The sequence below is a fragment of the Myodes glareolus genome, chromosome 14, assembly GCF_982192425.1.
Source record: "Myodes glareolus chromosome 14, mMyoGla1.1, whole genome shotgun sequence".
Classification (NCBI taxonomy): domain Eukaryota; kingdom Metazoa; phylum Chordata; class Mammalia; order Rodentia; family Cricetidae; genus Myodes; species Myodes glareolus.
This window is the reverse complement of record NC_142039.1, coordinates 40,131,484-40,156,896: the sequence shown is the minus strand read 5'-3', so window position 1 is coordinate 40,156,896 and position 25,413 is coordinate 40,131,484. Positions and strand designations below refer to the sequence as shown.

Below are 25,413 nucleotides of genomic sequence, written 5' to 3'. Positions count from 1 at the left end.
AACTAGAGACAGTACATAAAACAGGTCTTTGCCATGTTCATTTTAAAAGAAAACTCACATAGCAACAAAACAAAAGACATTACAGAAGCAGGAAAGTCTTGCACTCTGAAAGAGGCTAATGTTGATGCTGTAAGATAGGGTTATTTTGTTTTATTTTGGGGGTGTTCTAGGGTTTTCTTGGGGTAGGGGTTCAGACAAGGTCTTGTTATATGACTATGGCTGACTTGAAACTCTCTGTGTTGGTCAGTCTGAATGTAATTGCAGTGAATCCCATGTAATCCTCCTGCCTCACCCTTCTTCAAGTGCTGGGATTACAGACGTGAGCCACCATGCTTGACACAATTTTTTACCAAAGTGTCTGTTCACTAGGTGTGCAGAAGGGAGAGAGGGGAAGGGAAGCTGTTGTTGGGAACTGAATCACAGGGGTAGCAACAAAATTCAATAGGAAAAGCAAAGTTGGTGAACACTTGACTTTATTTAAACACATGTTGAGGTTCAAAATACATGGAATATGTAAACATCTGAACATGTAATCTAATTTGCTATGACAAATATGCTTTGTAATTTCAAATATTTTTATGTTCTCCCACAGATCCCACTTCAGGTACAAGATATCCCATAAAGACTAACAGGAGAAAAAAAGAAAGTATAATTCTTTAGATAGAAAAATTGTTTCAATGCATGTCAGGGACGTCTTTTATATACCAGAAACACGCTATGACATAAAGTACATTTTATAGATACACATCATTTCCTCAAACTCTACTTGGAAGATCCAAAATTTTCTGCCCATGAAATTAGAAATGGCTTTGAATGTTGATGAAATAACAATATTTCTTCTTCCAACTGGACTTGGCACTATGGCTAATGTTTCTGTTTTTGTCAATCAAATATGCACTTTTGTGAGCTCTAGAAAGAAATCCATACATCTTATTCTCATCCACTTGGCTTTCACAAATATTATAATGCTTTTGCTCAAGGGCACGCAAATAACAATTGCAGCCTTAGGTCTGAAACACTTCCTAGGGGACTTAGGCTGTCTCATTATTTTTTATCTAAGAAGGGTGGCCCGTGGACTCTCCATCTGCACCAGCGGTCTCCTCACTGTGGTCCAGGCCATCATCATCAGCCCCAGAGCCTCTTGGTGGGGGAGTCTCAAACTGAGGTCTCCAGAGTATGTGCTTCTCTCCCTGCTTTTCTTTTGGATTCTCAATTCTGTGATCAGCATGAACATCCTCCATTCCATCAGAAACAGAGGTACAAACACACTGCAACTGAGTATTAATGATCGATATTGTTATTTCAGAAAAGAAAGTCAGAAAATAAACAACATTTTTCTCATGCTCATGGTCCTGAGAGATGCTGTGTTTCAGGGAGCCATGGGAGGGGCCAGTGGCTACATGGTATTTCTTCTCCACAAGCACCACCAGCATGTCCTCTACCTTCAGAACTCCAAGTTTCTCTACAGAACTCCCCCTGAGCTGAGAGCTGCTCAGAGTGTCCTCCTTCTGATGCTCTGTTTTCTTTTCTTCTACTGGACAGATTGTTTTGTTTCTTTACATTTATCTTTCTCTTGGAAGAATGACTCCTTAACAATGAATTTTCAAGAATTTCTGACCATTGGTTATGCAGTTCTCAGTCCATGGATACTGATTCACAGGGATGGACATCTGGCTAAATGTTGGTGTGCTCGGTAAGATTTGAGAAGCCATGTTGTCCTGACCTCTTCAAAAAAAAAAAAGAAAGGTTTCAAATGACCATTAGTATTTTCTTCTCCTTGTATTTATTTTTCAATCAAGTAAGAAAAGCTTAAGCAGGTAAAGATAGTCTCACACAGTAGAGCTGTGGCAAGCAGCCTGTATCTGACACAAAGATCCTGGGGGACTAAAGGGACCAGGGATCTTTTTTTTTCTATTACATCATCTGTGAACATTTGGTGTGAACTCTGCATAGACAGATGGAGGTCATTTAGTATAAAGTTTGCATAGATAGATGGAGGTCCTTCAGTGTGAACTCTGCACAGACAGATGGAGGTCTCTCTCCACTGAGCTTCAGGTAGTGAAGATTTACAGAGTGATGTAACAGGAACCTGTACAAATTATTGTACTGAATCTCATTGACTCAGGAGCCTCATCTCTAGAACTAATCCTTCAGATATAGGTGGTCACTAGATATGTACAATTTGCAAATTATATGTAACATTCCAAACACATTACCTAAATATCAAACAAGATGAGCAGTTGTTAGCTACTTGAAAATGTCCAGGCAGGACTGGGGGAGTGGCTCGGTGTCAGAGTGACTTCCTTTATGAACAAGATTCAGGTTCAACCTCCAGAACCAAACCAGAGAGAAAAACACAACTGAAGACATATCCCCAGCTCCACACTTGCAATAGGATGGATTTTGGACTAGGAGAGCAGCAGAGCAGGAAAAGGCACTATCACCTAAGGTACTGACCTAAGCCCCAGCCCCAGGTCCATTGTGGTTAAAGAAGTAAACCGACTCTCTTGAACTGTCCTCTGACCTCTGCACGTGTGCCATGACACGGGCATGCCCCTCTCCCACAAATAAATGTAATTTGAAAAATTCTAAAGATTTTTGGTACGGTATTTGTAAGATAATAAATAAACTCAAAATGTATTGATATGGAATGAAATAAAATAATAAAATAAAGTAAAAATAATGGAATATAGTAATATCATTAACTAGATTTGTTTTCCATCATTTGCGAGAGTAAAATAGCTATAAGAATTATTACAATGGCCGGTTGTGGTGGCGCACGCCGTTAGGATTTGCTGAAGGAAGCCGAGGCAGGAGGATCACAAGTTCGAGGCCAGCCTGGGCTACACTTTCTTTTTTTGCCTCTCCACTTGCACAACTCGACCAACGCCGCTCCTCAACAAAATTTATACACACTCACCACTTCAAACACACTTCACCCTCAACAACAACAACATCAACAACAGCACACCCAACAACAACGCCTCAACACACACTTCCACAATACAAAAAAAAAAGAATTATTACAATGGAGTAGCAGAAGTTTAATAAGTACTTCCTTTTACCTCTCTGAGTTTTTGTTGTTTTTTTTTTTAAAAAAAAAAACTATGAGGAAACTGAAGAGCTAAGCCAGCAGTAAACAGCACATACTGCTCTAGCATAGGACCTGCCTGTGTTTGAGTCCCAGTACATAAAGTAGTTTACAGTTGCATACAGCTCTGGGTCAGGGGGATCTGGAACCTCTGGAATTCTCAGACATCTGTACTCCTCAGACATCTGTGCTCATGTACACAGACACATACACCTAACTAAAAATAAAAACAAATATTCTGGCTATTGAAATTTTTCTTTTTCTTTTTCTTTTTCTTTTTCTTTTTCCTTTTCTTTTCTTCTTTTTCTTTTTGAGACACAGTCTCATGTAACCTAAATTGGCCTCAACTTGCTTTAAGGCAGAGGCTGGCTGTCTTAGGGTTCTACTGCTGTGAAGAGACACCATGACCACAGCAATTCTTATAAAGGAAAACAATTAATTGGGGCTGTCTTACAGTTCAGGGCTTTAGTCCTTTATCATCACGGTGGGAAGCACAGTGGCATGCAAGAAAAAACAGTGCTAGAGAGGATCTGGGAGTTTCCACATCTGGATATGAAGGCAGCAGGAAGTGAATGTCACACTAGACTTGGCTTGAGCAATTGGGATCTCGTAGTTCACCTCCTAAAAGCACATTTCCTCCAACAAGGCCACATCTCCTAATAGTGCCACTCCCTGTGAGCTAATGGAGGTCATTTTTATTCAAACCACCACACCGGCCTTGAACTCTTGATCTTTCTGCCTCAAACTTTCCAGCTGCTGGGATTAGAGGTATATGCCACTGTGTCTGGCTCAAACATATTTTGGTGGCTGTGTTGAAGATCTGAGAGATGTAGGAATAGTGCTTGTCAATGATCCCATTGGCAGGAATAGCATGTCAAACTCGTAGAAGGCAGGGAAGAGGTAGGGTCTTTCATGGCAGGGAAGAAGGTAGGGTCTTTCATGGCAGGGAATTTCCCTGCCCTGTTGAGGACAGGACAGAAGAGGAACATGGAAGGGTTTCTGGCTTACTGGAAACATTCAGGTGTGACTTTTGTAGATATGTACTGTTTCTAAGAATCACTGACTGCATTTAAGATAAATGTAGTTTTCTTCTTTATAATCCAATGAAATCTGAATGGTAGAGACGCTTGTACTCCCATGTTCAGTCGTAAAAGCATTCATTAGTCACACGGATTCAACCTAAGTGTCTGATCAATGCATAAAACTGTCATATGTAAATGAATAAAATATTATTCATCCACTAAAAGAAAGAAATCCTAAGGGTTTAGGTGGAAATAGGAAATGAGAAACAATAGGCGAGGAGGAGATGGGGAGAGGGTCAACAAAAGCCTCGCAGGTATTAAAATGCCATAATGAAGCCAACTATTCTGCATGCTGAAATAAAAATGTTAAAATAGAAAAACAAATGGATAAAAAAAATCATCACAAAAAAAGGAAAGAAATTATAAAATAAATAAAAAGCAAAGCATCCAACCTACAATAAAGGTGGTGATGGGGGAGAGAGATAAAACAGCTCTTTCGTAGCCTGAAAGGGAGGAATAGGGGGAGGAGGAAGCAAAAGAAGTAGAAGAGGAGGAGGACAAGAAGATGAAGATGAGGGAGAAGGAGAATGAGGAGGAAAAGGAGAAAAATGAGAAGAGAAGGAGAAGGAGGGGGAGGAGGAGGAGGGAAATCCTGGTATCTGAAAACAGCATGTTCAGTAAAATATGCAGACATTGAAAAATGCCACATGCTTTCAGTTATATAAGGGTTTACATTCTTAAGAAGACAGAACAGTGGGACCACGACTGAGGACTCACAAGTTTTGGGAGATACTGGTAAAAGGATCAGAGGTATAACACTTGCCTAGCAGTCATAAGTCTCTGGGCCCAAACCCAAGCACAGAAGGAAAACTAACCAGTTAGACAAGGTGAATGTATTCAAGAGACCAATTAGGCAACATTAGGACTATGATTACCGTCATTAATAACAACGTACTACATATATTTTTGTGTATGCTTATTTTACTGGCATATATGCATGTTTTGCACCCACGTGACTGCTGCCCACAGAAGTCAGAATTGGAGTTACAGATATTGAGAGCTGCCACGTGGCTACTAGAAACTGAAAGCGAGTTTTCTGCAAGAGCAATCAATGCTCTTAACCACTAAAACACTGTTCCAACCCTCGCAATGTACTATATATAATTGCTGAGTAGATTTTAAATGTTTCTATCACAGAAAAAAATGTAAAGTATGTGAGATAATGCATACATTAATGATTCAAGTTAGCCATTCTACAATGTACTTATATTTTAAAGCTTCTGGGCTTGGTAATATATACTTGTATCACTTGGAAGCTAAGACGAAAAGGTCACAAGTTTGAGGCCAGCCTGAGTTACCTAGCAAAATCTTCTCTCAATAAATATATAAATATAATAAAAATAAAAATGGAAATGAAAAATCAACCTATCCTTTCGATTGGAAGAATATATTTGTAAACCATACATTTCATTAAGGTTTAATATCGGGACTGGAGAGATGGTTCAGTGACTTTTGAAGACAACCTGAGTTTGACTCCCAGCTCCCACATGTCACAAATATCCGTAACTCCGGTTCCAGGTTATCTGATTCTTCTGTCACCTCCTGCATAGCTTGGTCCTGGAAACCTGACTGGGGGCATCAATGGAATGAAGGACAGACAGGCAGACACACAGAAAAGCTGGGATTAGATGGGTTGTGAGCATTCTGATTGAGTGGCACCAAGTATGCAGCAACCAGAAACCTCAGTATGTTTTTCATTACAGTGCAGGAGGAGGGGTTAGCTAGACTCTGTAGTAATAAGAGGTCTCTGTAGGAAGTCTCCGGTTATAAACACCCAGGAAGTAGTTGCTAGCTTTTGCACATACTGGTCGATCATTTGGAAATACTCGAACTTGTCACATGGTCAACATTCCGACACAGACCAGAGGTTTTGCCAGTTCCTAGCCTGACCTGTACAGGGAAGAGTTTGCCATTACCATAGATCTGAGGCATTGTGAGGTGTAAGGAGAAAGATGCCTATTTTAGCATTTATACGCATGTTAGATTCTGCGATTGCAGATAAAGACAAAATTATAAACAAGTTTTTGGTCAAAATAGGGATAGAATGAATTCCCTAAGAAACTTTTTTAGGAAATACTAGGTTACATAGGAATGAGAAAGTAAATGGAGGAACTCTAACCTAAGACAACATAGTTAAAGAAAGGGGCTGCCATCTGCTTTTGTAAGGCTGCTTGGCCTTTCCTCTTCTCTGGAAAGTGTACAATCTGTCCTTCTCCTTGAGAAGTGACCAGCACCACTATCCGCGTAGACAGTGTTACGTAAATTACAATTGTTAGGGTTACTCTAGCAATGGGGTTACTATGGCTGTGATGATCTAAAGCAACTTGTGGGGAAAGGGTTTGCTTCACTCCCAGTTCTATGGAACAGTCAACATCATCAAAACTGTGAGGTCGGGAACGCAACAGGGCAGGAACATCGAGGCAGGAGCTGATGTAGAGGCCACAGAAGGGTGCTGCTTACTGACTTGTTCATCATGGCTTTCCTATAGAATCCAGAACCACCGGCCCAGCAGTGACCCCACCCACAATGGGCTGGGCCCTCCCTTAACCACTAATGAAGCAAATGCCCTACAACTGGATCTTCCAGAGGCACTTTCTCAGTTGAGGTTCCCTCCTCTCAGAGGATTCTAGCTTAGGTCAAGCTGATATAACAGCAGAAGTAGCCAGAACATGCATAAAGGTGCAGCAAGTGGCACTCAGGTGTCAGTGCCAACCCACAGCTGTCTAGTCGAACTTAAGTCCCACTCCAGAGGAGGGAAAGCATGCCTGGTGCTCCATACCTAGCCAGCTTCCCAGGGAATACTGACGCTGTGGGCTTTAGGAAAGAATCTGCTACCACCACTATGCCAGACCAGTATCTTATCTGGGGACCCACAGGTAAATGTGGGTCCCCCTCATCAGAGAAACCTCACTTTATAGCACATGGAAACCATCCCAAGATGCAGAGGTCCACGGGTCGTGGTGAATCCGGCCCCAGCAGATACAGCTACATCACAGCTGCATCCGGTCTCAGGGAACACCGTGGAAGAAAAGGCAGAAAGCAGGTCAACTAACAACAGCAACAAAAAAAAAAAAAAAAAATGTGGTGGGAGGGGGCGTAGGGGCAGGGTGGTCAGTTGGTGAGATGGCTCAGTTAGTTAGTAAAGTGCTTGCCTTAAGCATCAGGACCTCAGGAGAGCCCCAGAGCCCTCAGTTTGGCTTGGTTTTTGTCAAGCATGCCATGTGTTGGTCCCAGCATCTCCAGAAGATCCCACGCCCTTTTTCGGCCCCCCTCCGGTATCCTCATGAACATATATGTATACCTCCACACTGACACGCACACATACACGAAAATAAAAAAAAAAAAATCTTGAAAGAGAGAAAGAGAGAGGGAGGGAGAGGAGGAGGGGGAAAGGAAGGGAAGGAAACATACTTCTCAAGCAGGAAACAGTAGCTCATGTCTATAATTCCAGTGCTGGAAAGCCTGAAACAGGAGGGCTTGGATCCAGCCTAGGCTACATCCTCTCTCAACAAAACAAATAGCAAAGCAAAACAACAAGAGAAAGATTTACTGTTAACTCATTTTCAAGCGGACGTTTATGGCCCTGATTGGTCAGTAATCCCTATCCACGTTTATTTATTTTATTCATTATTCATATCCTAAAACAAACAAAAACAAACAAAAACAACTGAAATAGTCATTTTCATCTCCTTCCTTTCCGGAGTCATCCTATACCCACCCTACCCTCCTTTCCACCCGGCCCTTCTGCCTGCCTCTCGGTCCACGCGCGCGCATGCACCGCGTTCCTTGAAAAATCAAATCTTAACTAGGCAAGCCAGAAAGAAATCAAGGTCCCTCTAGTGTCGATAGCCTGGGAGAAGAGACCAGGGATCCTACTAAACAGAAGAACCCGCAGATCCTAAGTACCATCTACTCTGAGCCAGCGACCCCGTTCCTAGAAGTAGCTTCCAGAGAGGTCGGCAGCACACACACACAGGGGTGGGAACCCGCGCGCGTCACGGGCTTCAGGGGCGCTGTCGGCCCTCTGTCATTCCCACCTTTGCCGCACCCACCGCCCTCTCCAGCATGTCGATCACACACTTCTTCCCGGAGGTCCTATCCAGGTGACTGTTTTTCTGAACGCTGCGAAAGCGCACACATCCCAGTTCCTTTTGCTGTTGTTGCTGGAGTTTTTTCGCCGCTCTTATTTTCTCGGTTTCTAGTTCATTCTTCTGGGGACAAAGTACGGGTCCCCTACTGCCCCCAGTGTTCCTCTGAGCACCACAATGTGATGCTAGAAAACTCTGGTGGAGCCACGTGATACAGTTGGCATGTCCTGACGAGGTGGCCGAGTGGTTAAGGCGATGGACTGCTAATCCATTGTGCTCTGCACGCGTGGGTTCGAATCCCATCCTCGTCGGTTCAGGCCTTTTATTTAAAACAAAAGGTTTATATGTAGTTGTAAATTCAAACCTTGCCAGGTTGCCGCTTGGCTCCAGCATATTATTAAGCTCTGTTTGGGTTTTAACCATCGTAGTTGACTTGGTGCCCATTGTTACTAGGATGTGCGCCAAATTCCTGGCCTGATCAATTTAATGCAGTTTCTCCTGGTGAGTTCCTCTAACTGGAGCAATTGGGCTCTTTTCTATATGCTGTTACCTAAAAACCCCAGCTACATTATCCTAAATGGCCACAAGATGGAGCCAGAGCTTCTCAGCTACTCTTCAAACGGAACAACCCCAATTCTGCCAACTCACCCTAGGGCCAGCAGTTCCTCCCAGATCTCTTCTCTGCTGAAATCCAGCTTCAGTGGGGTTCAGGTTCCAAAGAGGGGGTGTGGAGTCGGCTGAGAAGAAAGAGACGAATGCACATCAGAGGGTTCAGCTGTTCTCTCTACCAATCAGAGAGACTCTTTATACACCATATTGACCACATCAAGTCATTTGGCCAGCGTCAGAGCCCCAGACCCCATTTTTACTTTCTCATCAAATGTTCAGGGTGAAAAGAAAAATTACAGAACAGTCTTATCTGAAACAACACCTTGGGACAGTGTCTGTCAAATCAGGCATAAAACTATTTTTACAGCCCATGTCTAGGCTGGCTGCTCATGCACTTACAATGTTTAGACAGTCTGAAGCTATTTTTGTCTTAATCAAGTGATGTGTGGAATCATCTGTTGTTTTCTAGAATGCAAGCCTTGCAAAACGTCTTATAATAAGCACTTAGCTGGCTGATCACAGCATTTCTCTGTTCTTTAGTTTTAAAATAGGGCCTGCTCTTTTCATAGGATCCCAGAGAGCAAGATCCTTACACCACGTTTTTTTTTTTTCCATCAACCCACACTATTCTTATTCTCTCTATAAAGGCTCCGGTATTGGACAGTAGTGTGTCCAAATCAGGAAGATGAGCAACTGAGTTTTTCCCGCTTGGAGGAATCCATACCCCACCACCCATATCTTGCATGCTGCATACCCTGGAGACAGGGATTTATAGCGCGAACAGGTTTATAGGGGCCCACGAGCCTGTGGTGACATTTCTGACGTAATTAACCTTGACAGCTCCACAGAAGAGGATATATTTATGACATTTGTATCCAGAGCTGAGCAAAAAAAAAATTCTCAGAATCTGCCCTATTGGTGCCACAGTTCTTGGGGCATAAGGAAGACTCTTCCTACTGTGACTCTCCTTTCCTTTCAACCAAGACCCCTTGTCTTCAAAGTTCCCCTTGGGGACATGAACATATTTCCCCAGGGGCTGCATAGGCAGAAAACTCCCCATCATGCAAACATCTGCTTCTAAAAATGAAAGTAAAAGACAGCACCCAGCATCTGAATCCCCTGGTGAAGATTCACTAGAACTTTATCAAGCAGTATCCTCTGTAGCATGACTCCATCGTCCCGTGGACCATGGCCTGCACCACCTCTTTTTGTGATTCCCAGACGCTGAGCTACAAGACCTGAGGCTACATCGCTGGAGTTAATCCAGAACGTTGATCAGTTATTTAATCTAGAACGTTGATCAGTTATTTAATCTAGAACGTTGATCAGTTTTTTAAAATAGAATTTCTCTTTACAAATTGATTCCTCTCAGCATGGCCCCTTATTGACCAAGAGAGAAGTTATGCTTATTAATTGAAACCAGATTTCTTTCATATAGAAGGGATAGGATTGGCTGAGGGATAGACAAATGGAAGTATAATTTACACAAAAATATGAATAGTGTCCTTCCAAGTGTCCATTACACACGCTTCAACAAGTACCAACATTTTCCTCACGTTGTCTTACTACCTAACGCATCACTGACTCAGAAAGGAGTCTGAAGACACCCAAGACACTGAGAGCAATCATGAGTATTTGCCAAAGCATCTTAGCAGACATGGCTACAAAGAAACATTACCAGTTCATGGCTATGAAATGTTAAAGTAGCTTATAACACTAACATCTAGCAGAGTGGTTCTCAACTTGTGGGTCGCGACCCCTTTGACAAACCTCAACCTCCAAAACCATCTACACTATGATTTATAACAGTAGCAAATTACAGTTAGGAAATAGCAACAAAATAAACATAAGGTACTGTGTTAAAGGACCACAGCCTTAGGAAGGTTGCCAACCACCGCACTAGACTGATTACTTCATTTCTTTTTTTTAACAATAATTTTTTTAAATGTAGATTTTCTCATATCCACTGGACATTTGGTTACTATTCCTCCTAAACATATTTAAATCCATATAATAAATAAAAATGTTTATATAGATCTCTAAGTAGCCAAGTGTCATAGTTAGCTTCAGTTGTCAATCTGACACACCTGGGAACAGGGAATATCAACTAAGAAATTACCTCTGGTTGGAAGCATCACCCCAGTCCCTGGCATCCATCCTAAGCCCCTTCCCCCTGGGAGTTGCCTTGGTCCGGATTGCACCATAGGGAGCCCGCCAAGGGCTGACCCCTCCCCAGGGAGGGTTAGAACCACTCTCAAGGGCTATTTAGGCCCGCACTGAAAAGAGAAACACATGGTCTGGGTTTTGCATAGTATCTCCCTCTCTGCCTTACTCCCCCCCACATCTCCATGCTCCCGACCACCTGGGAGCACTGCATTCATTAAACGTGGGCGTCTTTGATTTGGTCTAATCTGGTCTAATTGGAGTTATTTTGCGTCGGCGGAGAGGCTCTTCTTAAGATCATACCTAACAGCCTCCATCAAATTTGGGGATGAACATGCCTGAAACATTTTGTTAGCTTCTAATTGATGTCGGAGTCCCTAGCCCACTGTGGGTGGTGCCATTCCTGCGCAGGTGGGTCTAGGTTCTATAAAGTAGGTAACTGAGCAAGCCATTTCTTCATAGTCTCTGCTTCAGTTCCTACCTTAAACTCTGCCCAACTTCCCCAGATGATGGACTATAACCTATAAGCCAAATAAACTTTTTACTCCTCAAGTTGCTTGGTGTCCAAAGAACCAAAACCAAACTAGAATTTAAAAAAAAAAAAAAAAAATGGTGAGTGAGAGAGAGAGAGAGAGAGAGGTGTTGTTGTGATGGATTTGAACATGAGGTTTGTGACAGGATTGTGGACACATTTTTGGAGCTTTGGACTGTAGAAGTCTTTGAATGTACAGAGATTAATGAGCTGGTTTTAAAGGCATGAAGGAGTCACAAAGAACTGCTAAGGGTTGGTTGGCACTGAGTGGCCAAGGAGAGGCCATTGAAGATGCGGCCTCGGTTGTAATGGATTGGAAAGGTCAGAGAAGCTGAGGTTTGGCACCTTGTGGCAGGGCTGCTGTCCCCGCAGAAGTCATGGGGCCACCAGAAAATTGCAGTCTTGGTTGCACTGGGGGCCAACACCTTGATACCTGACCGCGGAGGTGAATGCAAAATACAATTAGATGTGGAGTGGAGCTGAACTGAGTTTACAAGTGTGTATACTCGGGAACGGCAGATGAACTGCCAAAACCTTTCAGATCCTCAGTGAATTCCAGGTATCAAACATTTGGGGCTCTACAGCTGAATATTGAGCAATTTAACGTGACATGAAGCTTTAATAGCACATTTTGTTTATGGTTAATACAAGCGAAATCTCCTGGGAATAAAAGACTGCAGAAGAACACATCTAGCACCAACCATGGTGTAGACAAAGCAGCAAAACAGAGTCACTCTGCCCCAGTTTTATCCCAAGATGTCTGTATGCAACGATCTTCGACCTGGCAGGGGAATAAGGATTAAAACAAGCCGTAAAACAAGTACAGCTCTCTTGCTCGAATAGATAGGTGGCTCTGAAAAGAGCCTTTGGGTTAAGAGTGAGGTCGGCGCGCTCACTTGGAGCTGGTGTACTTGGTGACGGCCTTGGTGCCCTCGGACACGGCGTGCTTGGCCAGCTCCCCGGGCAGCAGCAGGCGCACGGCCGTCTGGATCTCCCGGGACGTGATGGTCGAGCGCTTGTTGTAGTGCGCCAGGCGCGACGCCTCCCCCGCGATGCGCTCGAAGATGTCATTGACGAACGAGTTCATGATGCCCATGGCCTTGGAAGAGATGCCGGTGTCGGGGTGGACCTGCTTCAGCACCTTGTACACGTACACCGAGTAGCTCTCCTTGCGGCTGCGCTTGCGCTTCTTGCCGTCCTTCTTCTGAACCTTTGTCACGGCTTTCTTGGAGCCCTTCTTCGGGGCGGGCGCGGACTTCGCAGGCTCAGGCATATTGGCAAATTACAGGATCACTAACACTGAGCCTGCTGGCCCTTTTCTTTTAATAAGTAATTATTCAAATGAGGTTTAGAAAAACAGACTTCTGAGTGGGTGCTATTTCCGTGATGTCATCTTGAGTATTGTCCAATAGAAATACGTACCGACACAAACGCTTCCTATTGGTCTAAGTGAAAAGAAGAAGACAGCCAATCGGAAGGGTCCTTTTTCGCGCCCAGCGAAAACTATAAAATCCAAGCTCTTGCCACTTTTGTCTACACAGTTGCTAACGGCTGTTTCCTATTAAAGATGTCTGGACGTGGCAAGCAAGGCGGCAAGGCTCGCGCCAAGGCCAAGACCCGCTCCTCCCGGGCCGGCCTGCAGTTCCCCGTGGGCCGCGTGCACCGCCTCCTCCGCAAGGGCAACTACGCGGAGCGGGTGGGCGCCGGCGCCCCGGTGTACCTGGCGGCCGTGCTGGAGTACCTGACGGCCGAGATCCTGGAGCTGGCTGGCAACGCGGCCCGCGACAACAAGAAGACGCGCATCATCCCGCGCCACCTGCAGCTGGCCATCCGCAACGACGAGGAGCTCAACAAGCTGCTGGGCCGCGTGACGATCGCGCAGGGCGGCGTCCTGCCCAACATCCAGGCGGTGCTGCTGCCCAAGAAGACCGAGAGCAGCCACAAGGCCAAGGGAAAATAAGACCAGCTTCCCACTGAACCTTAAAACAAAGGCTCTTTTCAGGGCCACCCACATTTTCTAAAAAGAGGCTTGACATTTATCTTTGTCATCGAGTGGAACACAGATATATGAAAAACCACCGTTTTACCCTTTTAGCAAACCAGACTTAGTAAGTTAGTTAAACACTTTTGGAACCTATTTGAGTCCGGACTTGTTTCGTGGCTTTCAAGTACTAAAATGTTCCGGACATAAGACTAGAGGAGAAACATGCCACAGTCCGGTTCCCGGGGCAGTGCACAAAGCTCACCCCTATAGAAAGGGTACACTTGGCGTAAGCAGGGCACTCTGTTTCGTGAATCAAAGACAATAGGCCACACCCTTCCCTTGCCACTGGATTTGGCGGTCTATATCTAGAGACTAATTCACGCTAGGGTCAGGGTTTTAGTTTCCTTATATGTCACGGAGAGCTCTGCGTGGCTATATCGGCAAAGCAAGTGGAGCCGCTTTTTCCCTTAATACTGTGGAGCCACCTTCACCTCACATGTGAAATTTATGTCTTGACAAGGAGATTTATGTAAACTTCAGGCAGTGGTGGCACACGCCTTTTTAATCTCAGCACATGGGAGGCAGAGACACGCGGATCTGTGAGTTGGAGGACAAGCTGGTCTACAGAATTCCAGGACAATAAGAAATCGAGAAACCGTCTCGGGGGACGAGGCGGAGGGCGGGAGGGGCCGCGGATAGGTTAAATATACTATAAAATCGAAACTCTGGTTTCCCTGAAACTTCTAATTGAAATTCTTTCAGCATTTATAATGTTATCACAAAAATATAATTTCGCTTTACTTCTCCATACTTAAATTATTTCAAAATTTGTCTGACTTAAAAAGTATAAAACCATGTGTTGTGCTGCAAGCCTTTAATACTATCATTCGCGAGGCAGAGCCATGTAGATCTCGGGACCAGCCTGTTCTACACAGCAATTAACACGTCAAATACATTAAGGAAACTCGCAAAATAAGAGTGAAAAATAGTAATGACAGCAGTTTAAATTATTCCCTTACTAAAGCATTTAAAGAATTTTAGCTGCGCGGCTCAATTACTGATTTTTTTCGCACTTTATTGTTTGATTCATTAAAAGGTACTCCAAGTTAAATAGCATCAAAATGCTAAAAGAAAAAACGTAAATGTGAGGAGGTGACAGAATTTGCTTCCTTCCATGTATATCCTATACGGCTAAACTTTTCTTGTTTAAGGATTGGGCAGGAATCACATTAAAGGGTGAAATACAGACTTTGTTTTTAAATGAAATAAAATAGAATTGAAAAGGCCGCGGGACTCCTGCGCTACTGAGGGCCCCTCCTCCAGCCGCAGGCACTTCCGCCTAGCGCTTCCTGTTTTCACTCCGGTCCGCACATTCCCTATAAGAAAGAACTTCAGTCTCAGGGATGGCATCAGTTCATTTTTTCCTTAGGGCTAGCTATGTCTGGACGAGGCAAAGGCGGTAAAGGCCTGGGCAAAGGCGGCGCCAAGCGCCACCGCAAGGTCCTGCGCGACAACATCCAGGGCATCACCAAGCCCGCCATCCGCCGCCTGGCCCGGCGTGGCGGAGTCAAGCGCATCTCCGGCCTCATCTACGAGGAGACCCGCGGGGTGCTGAAGGTGTTCCTGGAGAACGTGATCCGCGACGCGGTCACCTACACGGAGCACGCCAAGCGCAAGACCGTCACCGCCATGGACGTGGTCTACGCGCTCAAGCGCCAGGGCCGCACCCTCTACGGCTTCGGCGGCTGAGTCGCCAGAGATTTGCGTACTGTTAAAACAAAGGCCCTTTTTAGGGCCACCACACCGTCAACAAAAGAGCTTGACCCTTGCGATTTCTACAGGTTTTATAGGAACTGCCGTTCTTGAACAGCAGTCACTGAGTTTGGGGATTGAGGCCCAACTCCGCCTTTTCCAGAACCCGGCTGATTTTGGGGATCCGAGGGTTTTCATAAACAGGGAAGCTTAGGACCTGAAATGGCGCGTGCGCGCAGCCGGCTATAGGCCTCAGTTACCAGCTTTCACCCTTGGTCCAACTTTACAACGTAAGAGGAAGATAACTGAAATGTGTTAAGGTTATTGTTGGATTAAATTAAGTAATTCCTATTTTTTATTATAGTTGGAAGTGGTAAAGGAACTAACAGCCATTTTGTTACCAGGTCGTAAGTATGCTGTGTTCTTTTAATCATTTTAGTTTGGTCATGATCTGTCGGGGTGGGGCTTGTGTCTGGTGTTTTGCAAACTTGGTTTTTGTTTCCAGAGTAGTTGGGCAGGGGATGCTCTTGAATTCGAAGCCAGCCATTCCGGTCTACAGAGCAAGTTATAGGACAGCCGAGGCTATACAGAGAAACCCTGTCTCAAAAAAAAAAAAAAAAAATGTGATTGGGAATATTATAGGGGCCTGGATACCGCCACATGTATGTGTTATATTAACCTCTCAATAACAACCCATCGAGCTGGTAGAGGCAGTAGTCCTAGAATGGCGAACGTGGAACAATTGGCAGCTACTGAGCCAATTGAAATCAGTTTTGTTAAATCTTTGAGGGTTGTGAGTAGCCCACCTGAGACATTATTATTCTTTATATTTATTTCTTAATGAACAAAATGAACAAACACTAATGTCCACTAGCTCTTTTCATGTTCCAGCCCAGTTCACTGACCACGCATCCCTTAGGAAAGTAGGTGGTGATTTCAGAAGGATCTTGAATCCTGCCGTAACATTGTAAGGTCACTCCTGCTCTTTGAATGTCAAATAATATTAGGCATATATGAATTTTTGTTGTTTGATTTTGCTTCGTTTGAGAGAGGGTCTCACTGTGTAGCCCTGGAACTCTCTGTGTAGACCAGGCTGGTCTCGAACTCACAAAGATCCGCCTGCATCTGTCTCCCTCCCACCCAAGCACAGAGATAGAGATTAAAGGTGTGTTTCACCATGCCTGGCATATGTGGCTGTACCAACAACATGGCACGTGACTGGGGAAGTGAATGCTTGTTTTATTTTAATTAGTTTTCCCTCAATGGATTCAATTATCAGATTAACATTAATTATGCGTAGAACAATTTAGGTACATAATATAATCTGAATCTCTCCTTGGATGAGAACTCAAATCAAACTGGGTTTGCCCCTTTAAGCCCAGCAGAGGCAAACTGGTCTGCATAACTCCAAAGGCCAGCACAGTTATACATGGTGAGACCTTGTTTCAAACAAAAAAACCTCTGTAATTGAAATACAGATGAGAAAAATTGATGGACTGTAAAAGTATAATACATAATCTAGATCTCAAGCTTAAACACACACACACACACACACACACACACACACACGGTCTACTTAAATGCCTTACATACTGAAACCATTTTTACATAGTGGATCATATGGAACATATTAAAGTTAATGTCACTTCTTACCTTATTAACAATGTGCTTGATAGCTAAGGGAAAACTATGTTTATGCTGTAGCCCTCTTGAGCAGTAAACTTAGAGTTAAAAAAAAAAAAAACCGGGTTTATGCTTCCAGATGAAAATAGAGGAATATATTCATAGAAAATCCTGGGAGAATGAACAAATTTCATTTTCCCGGTTACATTCCCAAAGACAGAGATAAAAGCCTCTGTTCGATTAATCTCGGGTTGAGGCAGGACAGGGAAACGGAACATCACAGGGATGGGGACCGTCAAACAATTCCTCACTCTGGAGTGAAAACCTTAATCAGATGAAAATTTCAATTTAGCAACTTTCGCCAAAGACCTTTCTCCCATCGCAGGTATTAAATTTACAGTTTTCTAGGATATCTCACCAGAAACTTCATTTTGAAAGTGTGTGTGTTGGGGGGAAGGGGTTTGTTATGATTTTTTACAGCGAGAGAAGGACCTTGGTGGGGGCTCCCATGGTGGGTAGGTGTCCGCGGTGGGTAAGGGACAGACAGGTACAACATGCAGAGAATTTGGGTATGGGGAGTTTATTTAGTGGATTTAGTGGGTATTGGGAAGGGTATTGTAGTGGGAGGAGTATGGGGGGAAAGAAAAAGAAATAGAGGGACGGGAGGTGGGGTTAGGGAAGGGGAAGAGAGACAGAAAACTTCCTCTTCAGAAGAATGGGACGGGAGAAAGAGAAGACTGGAGACTAGTTTGCCTTGGACGGAAGGGAGAGATTGGGAGTGGGCGGAGCTTGCCTCTTAAAGGGTCATGGTGCTGACAGGAAAGGCCAGCAAAAATTTAACAGGGGTCCTAACCAGTTAGGAGTCTTCTACTTTGGATTGTACTTCTACATTGGATTGTAATTCCAGCCAAGACACCTCCAGCACCATCCTATAATCTCATTATCTAAGAAAAGAGGAACAAAGGGACAGGAAGAAAAAGGACCCCTAGAGCCCTTGTGAAGCAATAAAATTCCAAATAGCTTCAAAAATCCTATAGGCAGTCACGGTTGAGTACTTGAAATGAAACTTTCCACAGAATGGAGGCTGAACTGTGACTAGACTGTCCAGATGTTACCTGAGGAAGTCTGAGCAGAGCCACAACTGTCCTAAGGTATAGACTGCCCATTATAAAAAGAATCCCCACACCCCCAACAGGGTTTTTCTGTGTAGCCCTAGCTGTTCTGGAACTCACTCTGTACACCAGGCTGGCCTTTAACTCAGAGATCCACCTGCCTTTGTCTCCCTAGTGCTAGAATTAAACGCATTTTCCGCCACCACTCAGCAAAATCATCCTTTTAGGGAACACTGGTGTAGCAAATTCAACTTTTTAATAATTTGATTATAAAAATACAATTAAAATCTTGTTTTGTCCAAAGTTAAGTGGAACTAATAATGACTGAAGAGGCAGGAAATATGAGATGTATATATTTTATATATGTTTTATATATACGTTATATACATACACACACACACACCATGTAATCATAAGGGAGAAGGGTGCCGTTGGCCATGACAGAGGAGCAGCAAGTTGCAGTTGGAGTTCCAGCTATCAGCTCAGCCCACCAGAAGGGAATCCTCTGATGGGCCAATCTTTAGGCAAAGCCATGGGACTACAGTTTCCTGGAATGTCTTTTGCTTCTGCTCCGCCTTTACATATTTGCTGCGGATCTTTCTCTGGTATCCAGCATGTTGTCAGTGGATGTGGGGAGAGTTCCACTGCCTGTTATATAATGTGTTTATCTCTTGGAAACATCCCATTCTACTGGGCATTTTTACCTGTGAATTGTCCCTAAGCTGTACTGTCTAATTTGATAATGATAGCTTATACAGAGTTTTGATGAATAAAAATAAATACAAGGATATGTTTCACAGCCAGGGTCTGTGAGTCTCACCTAAGGAGCTGCATGGATGGTAGCTCAAGTTAATGACTAACAATTGTGTCCCAATAGCCCAGCTAGTTTAAATTCTTTTAACCTTAATGTTGGGAGATGTGTTCACAGGTCTCAGAGTGCATCACAGCTGAAACAAAGCTTTGAAAATAATGAAGTTAGACTAAGATGTTTTTGTTAAATAACTTTGAGGTGAAAAACCCAAGAAGACAATCTAAAGTTTTAGAAAGGGACATTGTTGAATGTGGAACTCCTTAAGGTCAGGGAACAAGAACAAAGCAGCCTAAGTATCACTGGCTGATGTACTCTCCTTGCTAGCTTTGGTTGATGACCAAAGGTAATGATAAATTACTTATACCAACTTCTGCCCTCAATTTCCAACTAATGAATGGATATATACCATAAAGATTTAAGTAGAGCTGACTGATTCTTTTTCATATATAAAAGTTTAGGTTTGTGATTCCTTTAAAATTCCTTACAAGATTACCTTTCAAGATAAGTAATAAAGTAGCTGTAACTGCAAAATGCAGCCTGCCAGTCAAAGACCTGACAAGAACACCTTGCTTGCCACACGGTAAATGTATAACAAGTTGCTTGGGTATGAATGCATGTGGGTTCTTGGGATAATTTGTTTTTTCACCTGTAATACATAAAATGTTTAACCATGTGAGGGAGATAAAAGGCATGTTTTTACCTGTAATCATTCACTTGAGAAATGGAATGCAACTCTTTCGACTCTTGTACTGCCTGGAAGATTCTGTTGGGGTATAAGAGCTGTGAAACAGCATGAGATAGAGGACAGAGAATAAAGAGAGAAAGAAGAAGGAGGAGGAGAAGGAGGAGGAGGAGGACAGAAACCATCAAGAGAATTTGTGAGTGCCTTTTTCCTAAGCCCCTCCCCCCCCACCCCAGAGAAAAGATTAGCTTTGCCAACCCACGGATTCCTCTCAAAGCCCTGTGCTGTTGAAGGCTGGCCAGACAGACAGCGATAGAAGGGTGTCCTGGAATTTTCTCCATCTTTTCAGAGTTTTGTGCAAAATTATTTAAGGTCTGTGCATCAGTTTTGCTATTTATGAAAGAACATTGATCCAGACTGATCCCTTCCAGTGTTAACTCTGTATTCTCCAGAGAAAGAGTGAGCTCTAAGTGAAAAGAGAGAAAAGCAGTGACGATGGCCGTTAAGGGCTTATTTCCACCAAGTTTTTTAAAATTAAAACATTGTGTATTCTCAGAAAAGACATTTTGTAGAATCAAGATTAGGTATATTTGGGAAAAGTAGCTTACCAACTTAGAGTGAATAACAGCGACATCCCATTAGAACTCAGAAGCTAAAAACGTGATCCAAGACTAATCAAAGAAACCTGAAGATGGAACTCAACATCACAACATCATTCTATCTTTCTTTCTTTCTTGTTTGTTTATTTGAGACAGGGTTTCTTTGTAGCTTTTGGAGCCTGTCCTGGCTATTGTAGACCAGGCTGGCCTCGAACTCACAGAGATCCTCCTGCCTCTGCCTCCCAAATGCTGGGATTAAAGGCATGCACCACCACCGCCTAGCTCAACATCATTCTTAAAAACCTTAATATCAGATGCTGGATGAGATGGCAAATGTTTATAACGCAAAACCTCAAATGGCTGAGGCAGGAAACTACAACGAATTCCAGATCAACCAGCACTACATAGCAAGAACCTTTTTTTTTTAACAAAACAAAACCCTGTATAGTGTATAGTGGAAAGCTAGAATATTTATTGGAGAAACCTAAAAGGTTTTCTCATTCTTTTCCATGAAACTGAAATAGGCAGCTGTACTGTGCTGGTATTTTGTCCCATCAGCTACTTGAGATCTGCCTAAGGGGTCAGAAAGACTTCGCTATTGTTAAAAGTGAAGGGGCAGATTAGAGAACTTTATACTGGTTGGGAGACACCAAAAAGCTCACACACTACCAGTACCCTTTACTTGTGTGATAGATCCCTTCTCCAGTTGCCTCTGCCCTTGCTCTTCTAGTTGAAAATCATTTCCTTTCTATCCTTCTAGACTGCTTCTGATTTATAAAAGATGCTTATTAATATCTACCTCACATATTTGTTTAAAGTTTAAATGGATTCATATACTACAAGCATGTATATATAGATGGGTATCTGACATGTTAAGCATTCAATAAATGTTAAAAATCATTTGATAAATTTAAAAAAGTATTAACAGGCAAATCTCTAGTAAAGACTTGAACTAGAAAACATTGCCGTCTGACCCTGCTCACCTCCTAAGTACATTCCACCCGAAAGCAATTCATTGTGTATGTTGAGTAACTGTGCCCCCAAAGCTTAGAAAAGCGAGAGACAAAAATGTATGTGTTTCCGTAGTTAAATCGGTTTGGGTTGTTTTCTGGAGACAGGGTTTGAGTTTCGCTGTGTATCCCTGACTGTCCTGAAATTCACTCGGTAGACTAGGCTGGCCTTGCACTCAAGAGACCCGCCTGCCTCTGCCTCCCCAGAGCTGGGATTAAAGGCGTGCGCCACCACTACCAATTTTAAAAATGCTGCAAGATCCCCCGCGGGCCCGCAGAGCAGCTAGTCCCAGGCAGAGATGGCTGCCGGACCCCGGAGCGGTGGCTGATGCCCGGAGGACTGGTGCATGGGCTAGTGGAAGACACGTGGCAGACACATCGTATGGACCAGAATTGAATACTTATTACTTAGAGAAGAGAAAGAGTCGGGAGAAAGAAGAGGACAGAGAGAAACTAGCCTCCCTTACACGAGACCTCATGTAGGCCAACCAGGCCAGAATTTGTAACATCACATGACCTTGAAATTCTAATCCTACTTCCACTTAAGACACTAACATAGACGTGTCCCATGCACCAGGCCAGGTTTATGCACTGATGGCAATTAAGGCCAGGTTTTTCTGCACCAGCTGAACTTTAATTTTCAGCCCTGGTCTCTACTTCTAACAAAGTAGGCCAGCAAACAATACAGCCTAAAGTTGATTAATACTTCCTTTCGCCCAAAGTTCATGTCATTTTTAACCGGCAGTCTGTGCCTTCTCAGAACACAAAGTTGAGCCACGAGCAGTTTCTTTCACTATCCTTGCACATTTATGCACTACACCTGGCACCAAAATCGCGTTCATTAATGCTGGCAGCTCTAATACAGACAACTTAGTGGCTCTGAAAAGAGCCTTTGGTGTTGTTAATAGCCGCTTGGAAAGTTTACTTGGCGCTGGTGTACTTGGTGACGGCCTTGGTGCCCTCGGACACGGCGTGCTTGGCCAGCTCCCCGGGCAGCAGCAGGCGCACGGCCGTCTGGATCTCCCGGGACGTGATGGTCGAGCGCTTGTTGTAATGCGCCAGGCGCGACGCCTCGCCCGCGATGCGCTCGAAGATGTCGTTGACGAACGAGTTCATGATGCCCATGGCCTTGGAGGAGATGCCGGTGTCGGGGTGGACCTGCTTCAGCACCTTGTACACGTACACCGAGTAGCTCTCCTTGCGGCTGCGCTTGCGCTTCTTGCCGTCCTTCTTCTGCGCCTTGGTCACGGCCTTCTTGGAGCCCTTCTTCGGGGCGGGCGCGGACTTCGCAGGTTCAGGCATAATGGATAACCGTAGGGAAAAAAACACCAACGGGAAACCAAGGCAAACTATGCCTTGTGTACGCCTTATCTAGAGCTTCGTATGCAAATAGAGTGAAGTACTCTGTGTCTTGTTAGTGGTCACTCAGAGAAAAAGGTTGGGACTACTTTTATCCAATCAGAATACAAAAGTCTCCAAACCTCGTTTCCATTGGTTAAAATGAACTCAGACTATTAACCAATGATGTGTCTCCTTTTTCGCGCCGTGGTTTGACTATAAAAACCAAGGAAGTGGGCTTCGTTTTGTTTTGTAATCTTCAACTTGTTAAGGTTTCCAGTATGTCTGGACGCGGCAAGCAGGGGTGGCAAGGCTCGCGCCAAGGCCAAGACCCGCTCCTCCCGGGCTGGCCTGCAGTTCCCCGTGGGCCGCGTGCACCGCCTCCTCCGCAAGGGCAACTACTCCGAGCGGGTGGGCGCCGGCGCCCCGGTGTACCTGGCGGCCGTGCTGGAGTACCTGACGGCCGAGATCCTGGAGCTGGCTGGCAACGCGGCCCGCGACAACAAGAAGACGCGCATCATCCCGCGCCACCTGCAGCTGGCCATCCGCAACGACGAGGAGCTCAACAAGCTGCTGGGCCGCGTGACGATCGCACAGGGCGGCGTCCTGCCCAACATCCAGGCGGTGCTGCTGCCCAAGAAGACCGAGAGCAGCCACAAGGCCAAGTGAGCAGATTTTGATAATCCCCCCAAAGGCTCTTTTCAGAGCCACTCATGTAGTCCAGAAAGCAGCTGCTGCATGGAAATCTAAAATTTCATTTTCAAAATACACGAGGTGTTTTTTGTCTGCCCAGCAAAGGTACAGTTAAGGTCGTTTAAGGGCCAATTACCATTACAGTTAAATGTCACATTTAAATACGTTTAACGGTTTCTATATTCTGAGTCCGTTTGGATTTTGAGAAACTTGCCTAAACCTTCAATAAAAGAAAGCATCCTTAACTCATCCTGTACTACAAAACATAATTATGGTCTGCTAAATGTCATTTTGGTACGTTTTTGAGAATAGCTCTGGATAATACAGCCTAGAAAATCTTATCCCCATGGAGATTGCTTCCAGCTGGGGAAACGAAGGTATGGGATATCAGGTGGTAGATACTCCCAGAAGAAAATGCAGAACATTGTATAGCAACTAGAATCATAGTGGTATACAAAGACTTAATATTTTATCAAAAACAAGTCAAGAAGAAACAACTGGATAGTTATCGTGCATAACGTGTACCAGATAGACTACTTCTGAAAAATCATAAAGGTTAGCTCTGAAACATCAAAGCTGCTTTCCAGTAGCGATATTCACAAGTGTAAGAAATTATGGTCCATTTTCAGTGTGAAATGCACTTAATTCGCTGGAGCTAACTGGCACAAACTTTATTTCAGAATTCTGAGAGATGGAAAGCTACAGGTGAACTATTGCATTACTGAGCACAGACAAGCAGGCAGTCTAAGTCACAAATTATACATTAGGTAAAGCTCTGTGTCCTAAATAGGGTGGGGAGTTTGGGAAGAGGTAAAGTCGTGAACCAGAGATTCTCCTGATCGAGGCACTTTAAAAACCAACCTTCAGCTGGTTAGGTGACTCAGCAGTTAAGAACATTGGCTGCTCTTCCAGAGAACCTAAATTCAACACCCAGCAATTATAAGGTGGCTCACAACGACCTATAGTGGAGTTTGATGTCCTCTTCTGGCATGCAGGTGTACATTCAGAGAGAGCACTCATAACACAAAAAATAAGAAAATTTTTTAAAAAGAAAAAACTGAAATTATTTAAAAAAAAAAAAAAAACTCTTAGCCAGATGATGGTGACAGCAGCCCTGCCTTTAATCCTAGCACTAGGGAGGCAAAAGCAGGTGAATGAATCTCTGTGAGTCCAAGGCCAGTCTGAACTACAGAATAAATTCCAGGTTAGATAAAGGCTACACAGAGAGCCAACTTTGCCTTTTCTCTATGTAGAATTGTATATTAAAAACTGCTTCATTTTCAGTAGTCTCTTGAATTTATTATCTAATTTCCAACTGTTGGATCCTGAAGTCCAACTACCAGGAGGAGTCACCCCAAGAGACCATCTCTCATATCACAGTTGATGTAAAAGCATGAGGATTTTATTAATTCTGTCATGACAGGGTCTTTCAGCATTCCAGAAGTCAGAAAGCCCCCAAAAGCCCCCAAATAGGTGGTACAGGCTACTTTTAAACAAAAAGCCACAGAAACAAGGGGCGGGGTGGGGGGGAGGATGGGAGGGCGGGGAGTTGTTCTTTAACTATTTTGATGGCTTATTTAAAAGGGCTGTTACCAATAATTGGCTGGAGAGTGGTTGCCAGATCAGACGAGGTAAGAGGGAACATCTGAGGGTCACTCTGCCCCTTTCCCAGAGACTGAGTCCAAACACCAGGAACTTCAACACCTAGGGGTTTTTTTGCCCCTATTCAATAACTGAGTTCTATTTGGAGAACATTTACAAGGACTCAGGGAGATGATGGAGAGTTCCCAACATTTCAGTACGTGTATGTATAGTTGTTAGATTCCCCGGGGGGGGGGGGGGGGGGCGGCGAAGGGAAGCACTAAGGTACTGAGGCTGAGAGGGCTCACCTTAAAGTTCTACACAACAAAGAACAAAGTATTCATGTTCAATCCCTCACCTACTTTCTTTCTGTGTGCTCTTCTCACCAACTACCTGGTTTTATATGGATATGGACAAAAAAAAAAAAACAGTTCATGGTGTGTATGTGAATGATGAAATGTAGATTAGTTCAGGTTTTTTGTTGTTTTTTTTTTTAATCCCCACAGTAGTGCAAATCCTACTGCTCAGAGTAGTAGAAACTGGGGGATTCTTGCTGAGAGCCTGTCTAGTAGTGAGAAGGCTGCAGTCCTCATTTTGACACAATTAACAGCCTGAAAAGCCAGATGAGCGATCAGCATAAAATTACATGTGCTCTGCAGTTTG

At 43.9% G+C, this 25,413-nt stretch overlaps 6 protein-coding genes and 1 non-coding gene across 7 annotated transcripts; 5 read left to right on the top strand and 2 right to left on the bottom strand.

Moving 5' to 3' along the window:
- The first annotated feature begins 791 nt into the window (after positions 1-791).
- LOC125417483 (vomeronasal type-1 receptor 4-like) lies at positions 792-1,697 on the top strand. Its single transcript, XM_048461069.3, has one exon. It carries the CDS (start codon positions 792-794, stop codon positions 1,695-1,697), a length of 906 nt encoding a protein of 301 aa, XP_048317026.3.
- Positions 1,698-8,490: 6,793 nt separating this feature from the next.
- On the top strand, positions 8,491-8,572 carry Trnas-gcu (transfer RNA serine (anticodon GCU)). The gene has a single exon. It is a non-coding gene; the product is annotated as a tRNA-Ser (tRNA).
- Positions 8,573-12,310: 3,738 nt separating this feature from the next.
- Positions 12,311-12,862, bottom strand: LOC125417397 (histone H2B type 2-F-like). The gene has a single exon (XM_048460940.3). The coding sequence runs from the start codon at positions 12,836-12,838 to the stop codon at positions 12,458-12,460; it is 381 nt and encodes a 126-aa protein (XP_048316897.3). The 5' UTR covers positions 12,839-12,862; the 3' UTR covers positions 12,311-12,457.
- Positions 12,863-13,132: 270 nt separating this feature from the next.
- LOC125417382 (histone H2A type 1-E-like) lies at positions 13,133-13,573 on the top strand. Its single transcript, XM_048460914.3, has one exon. The coding sequence runs from the start codon at positions 13,133-13,135 to the stop codon at positions 13,523-13,525; it is 393 nt and encodes a 130-aa protein (XP_048316871.1). The 3' UTR covers positions 13,526-13,573.
- A 1,406-nt stretch (positions 13,574-14,979) lies between these two features.
- H4c9 (H4 clustered histone 9) lies at positions 14,980-15,701 on the top strand. Its single transcript, XM_048461162.3, has one exon. It carries the CDS (start codon positions 14,987-14,989, stop codon positions 15,296-15,298), a length of 312 nt encoding a protein of 103 aa, XP_048317119.1. The 5' UTR covers positions 14,980-14,986; the 3' UTR covers positions 15,299-15,701.
- A 6,217-nt stretch (positions 15,702-21,918) lies between these two features.
- On the bottom strand, positions 21,919-22,478 carry H2bc12 (H2B clustered histone 12). The gene has a single exon (XM_048461096.3). The coding sequence runs from the start codon at positions 22,438-22,440 to the stop codon at positions 22,060-22,062; it is 381 nt and encodes a 126-aa protein (XP_048317053.1). The 5' UTR covers positions 22,441-22,478; the 3' UTR covers positions 21,919-22,059.
- A 279-nt stretch (positions 22,479-22,757) lies between these two features.
- On the top strand, positions 22,758-23,414 carry LOC125417510 (histone H2A type 1-H). The gene is given in 2 exon segments (XM_048461095.3): positions 22,758-22,778; positions 22,780-23,414. Coding segments are annotated over 2 exon segments (387 nt in total). The 3' UTR covers positions 23,146-23,414.
- Positions 23,415-25,413: the final 1,999 nt, after the last annotated feature.

What these genes read in the sequence shown, in the direction of transcription:
- LOC125417483 (XM_048461069.3), top strand. Translation starts at nt 792, where the DNA reads ATGAAATTAGAAATGGCTTTGAATGTTGATGAAATAACAATATTTCTT.
- LOC125417397 (XM_048460940.3), bottom strand. Translation starts at nt 12,838, where the DNA reads ATGCCTGAGCCTGCGAAGTCCGCGCCCGCCCCGAAGAAGGGCTCCAAG.
- LOC125417382 (XM_048460914.3), top strand. Translation starts at nt 13,133, where the DNA reads ATGTCTGGACGTGGCAAGCAAGGCGGCAAGGCTCGCGCCAAGGCCAAG.
- H4c9 (XM_048461162.3), top strand. Translation starts at nt 14,987, where the DNA reads ATGTCTGGACGAGGCAAAGGCGGTAAAGGCCTGGGCAAAGGCGGCGCC.
- H2bc12 (XM_048461096.3), bottom strand. Translation starts at nt 22,440, where the DNA reads ATGCCTGAACCTGCGAAGTCCGCGCCCGCCCCGAAGAAGGGCTCCAAG.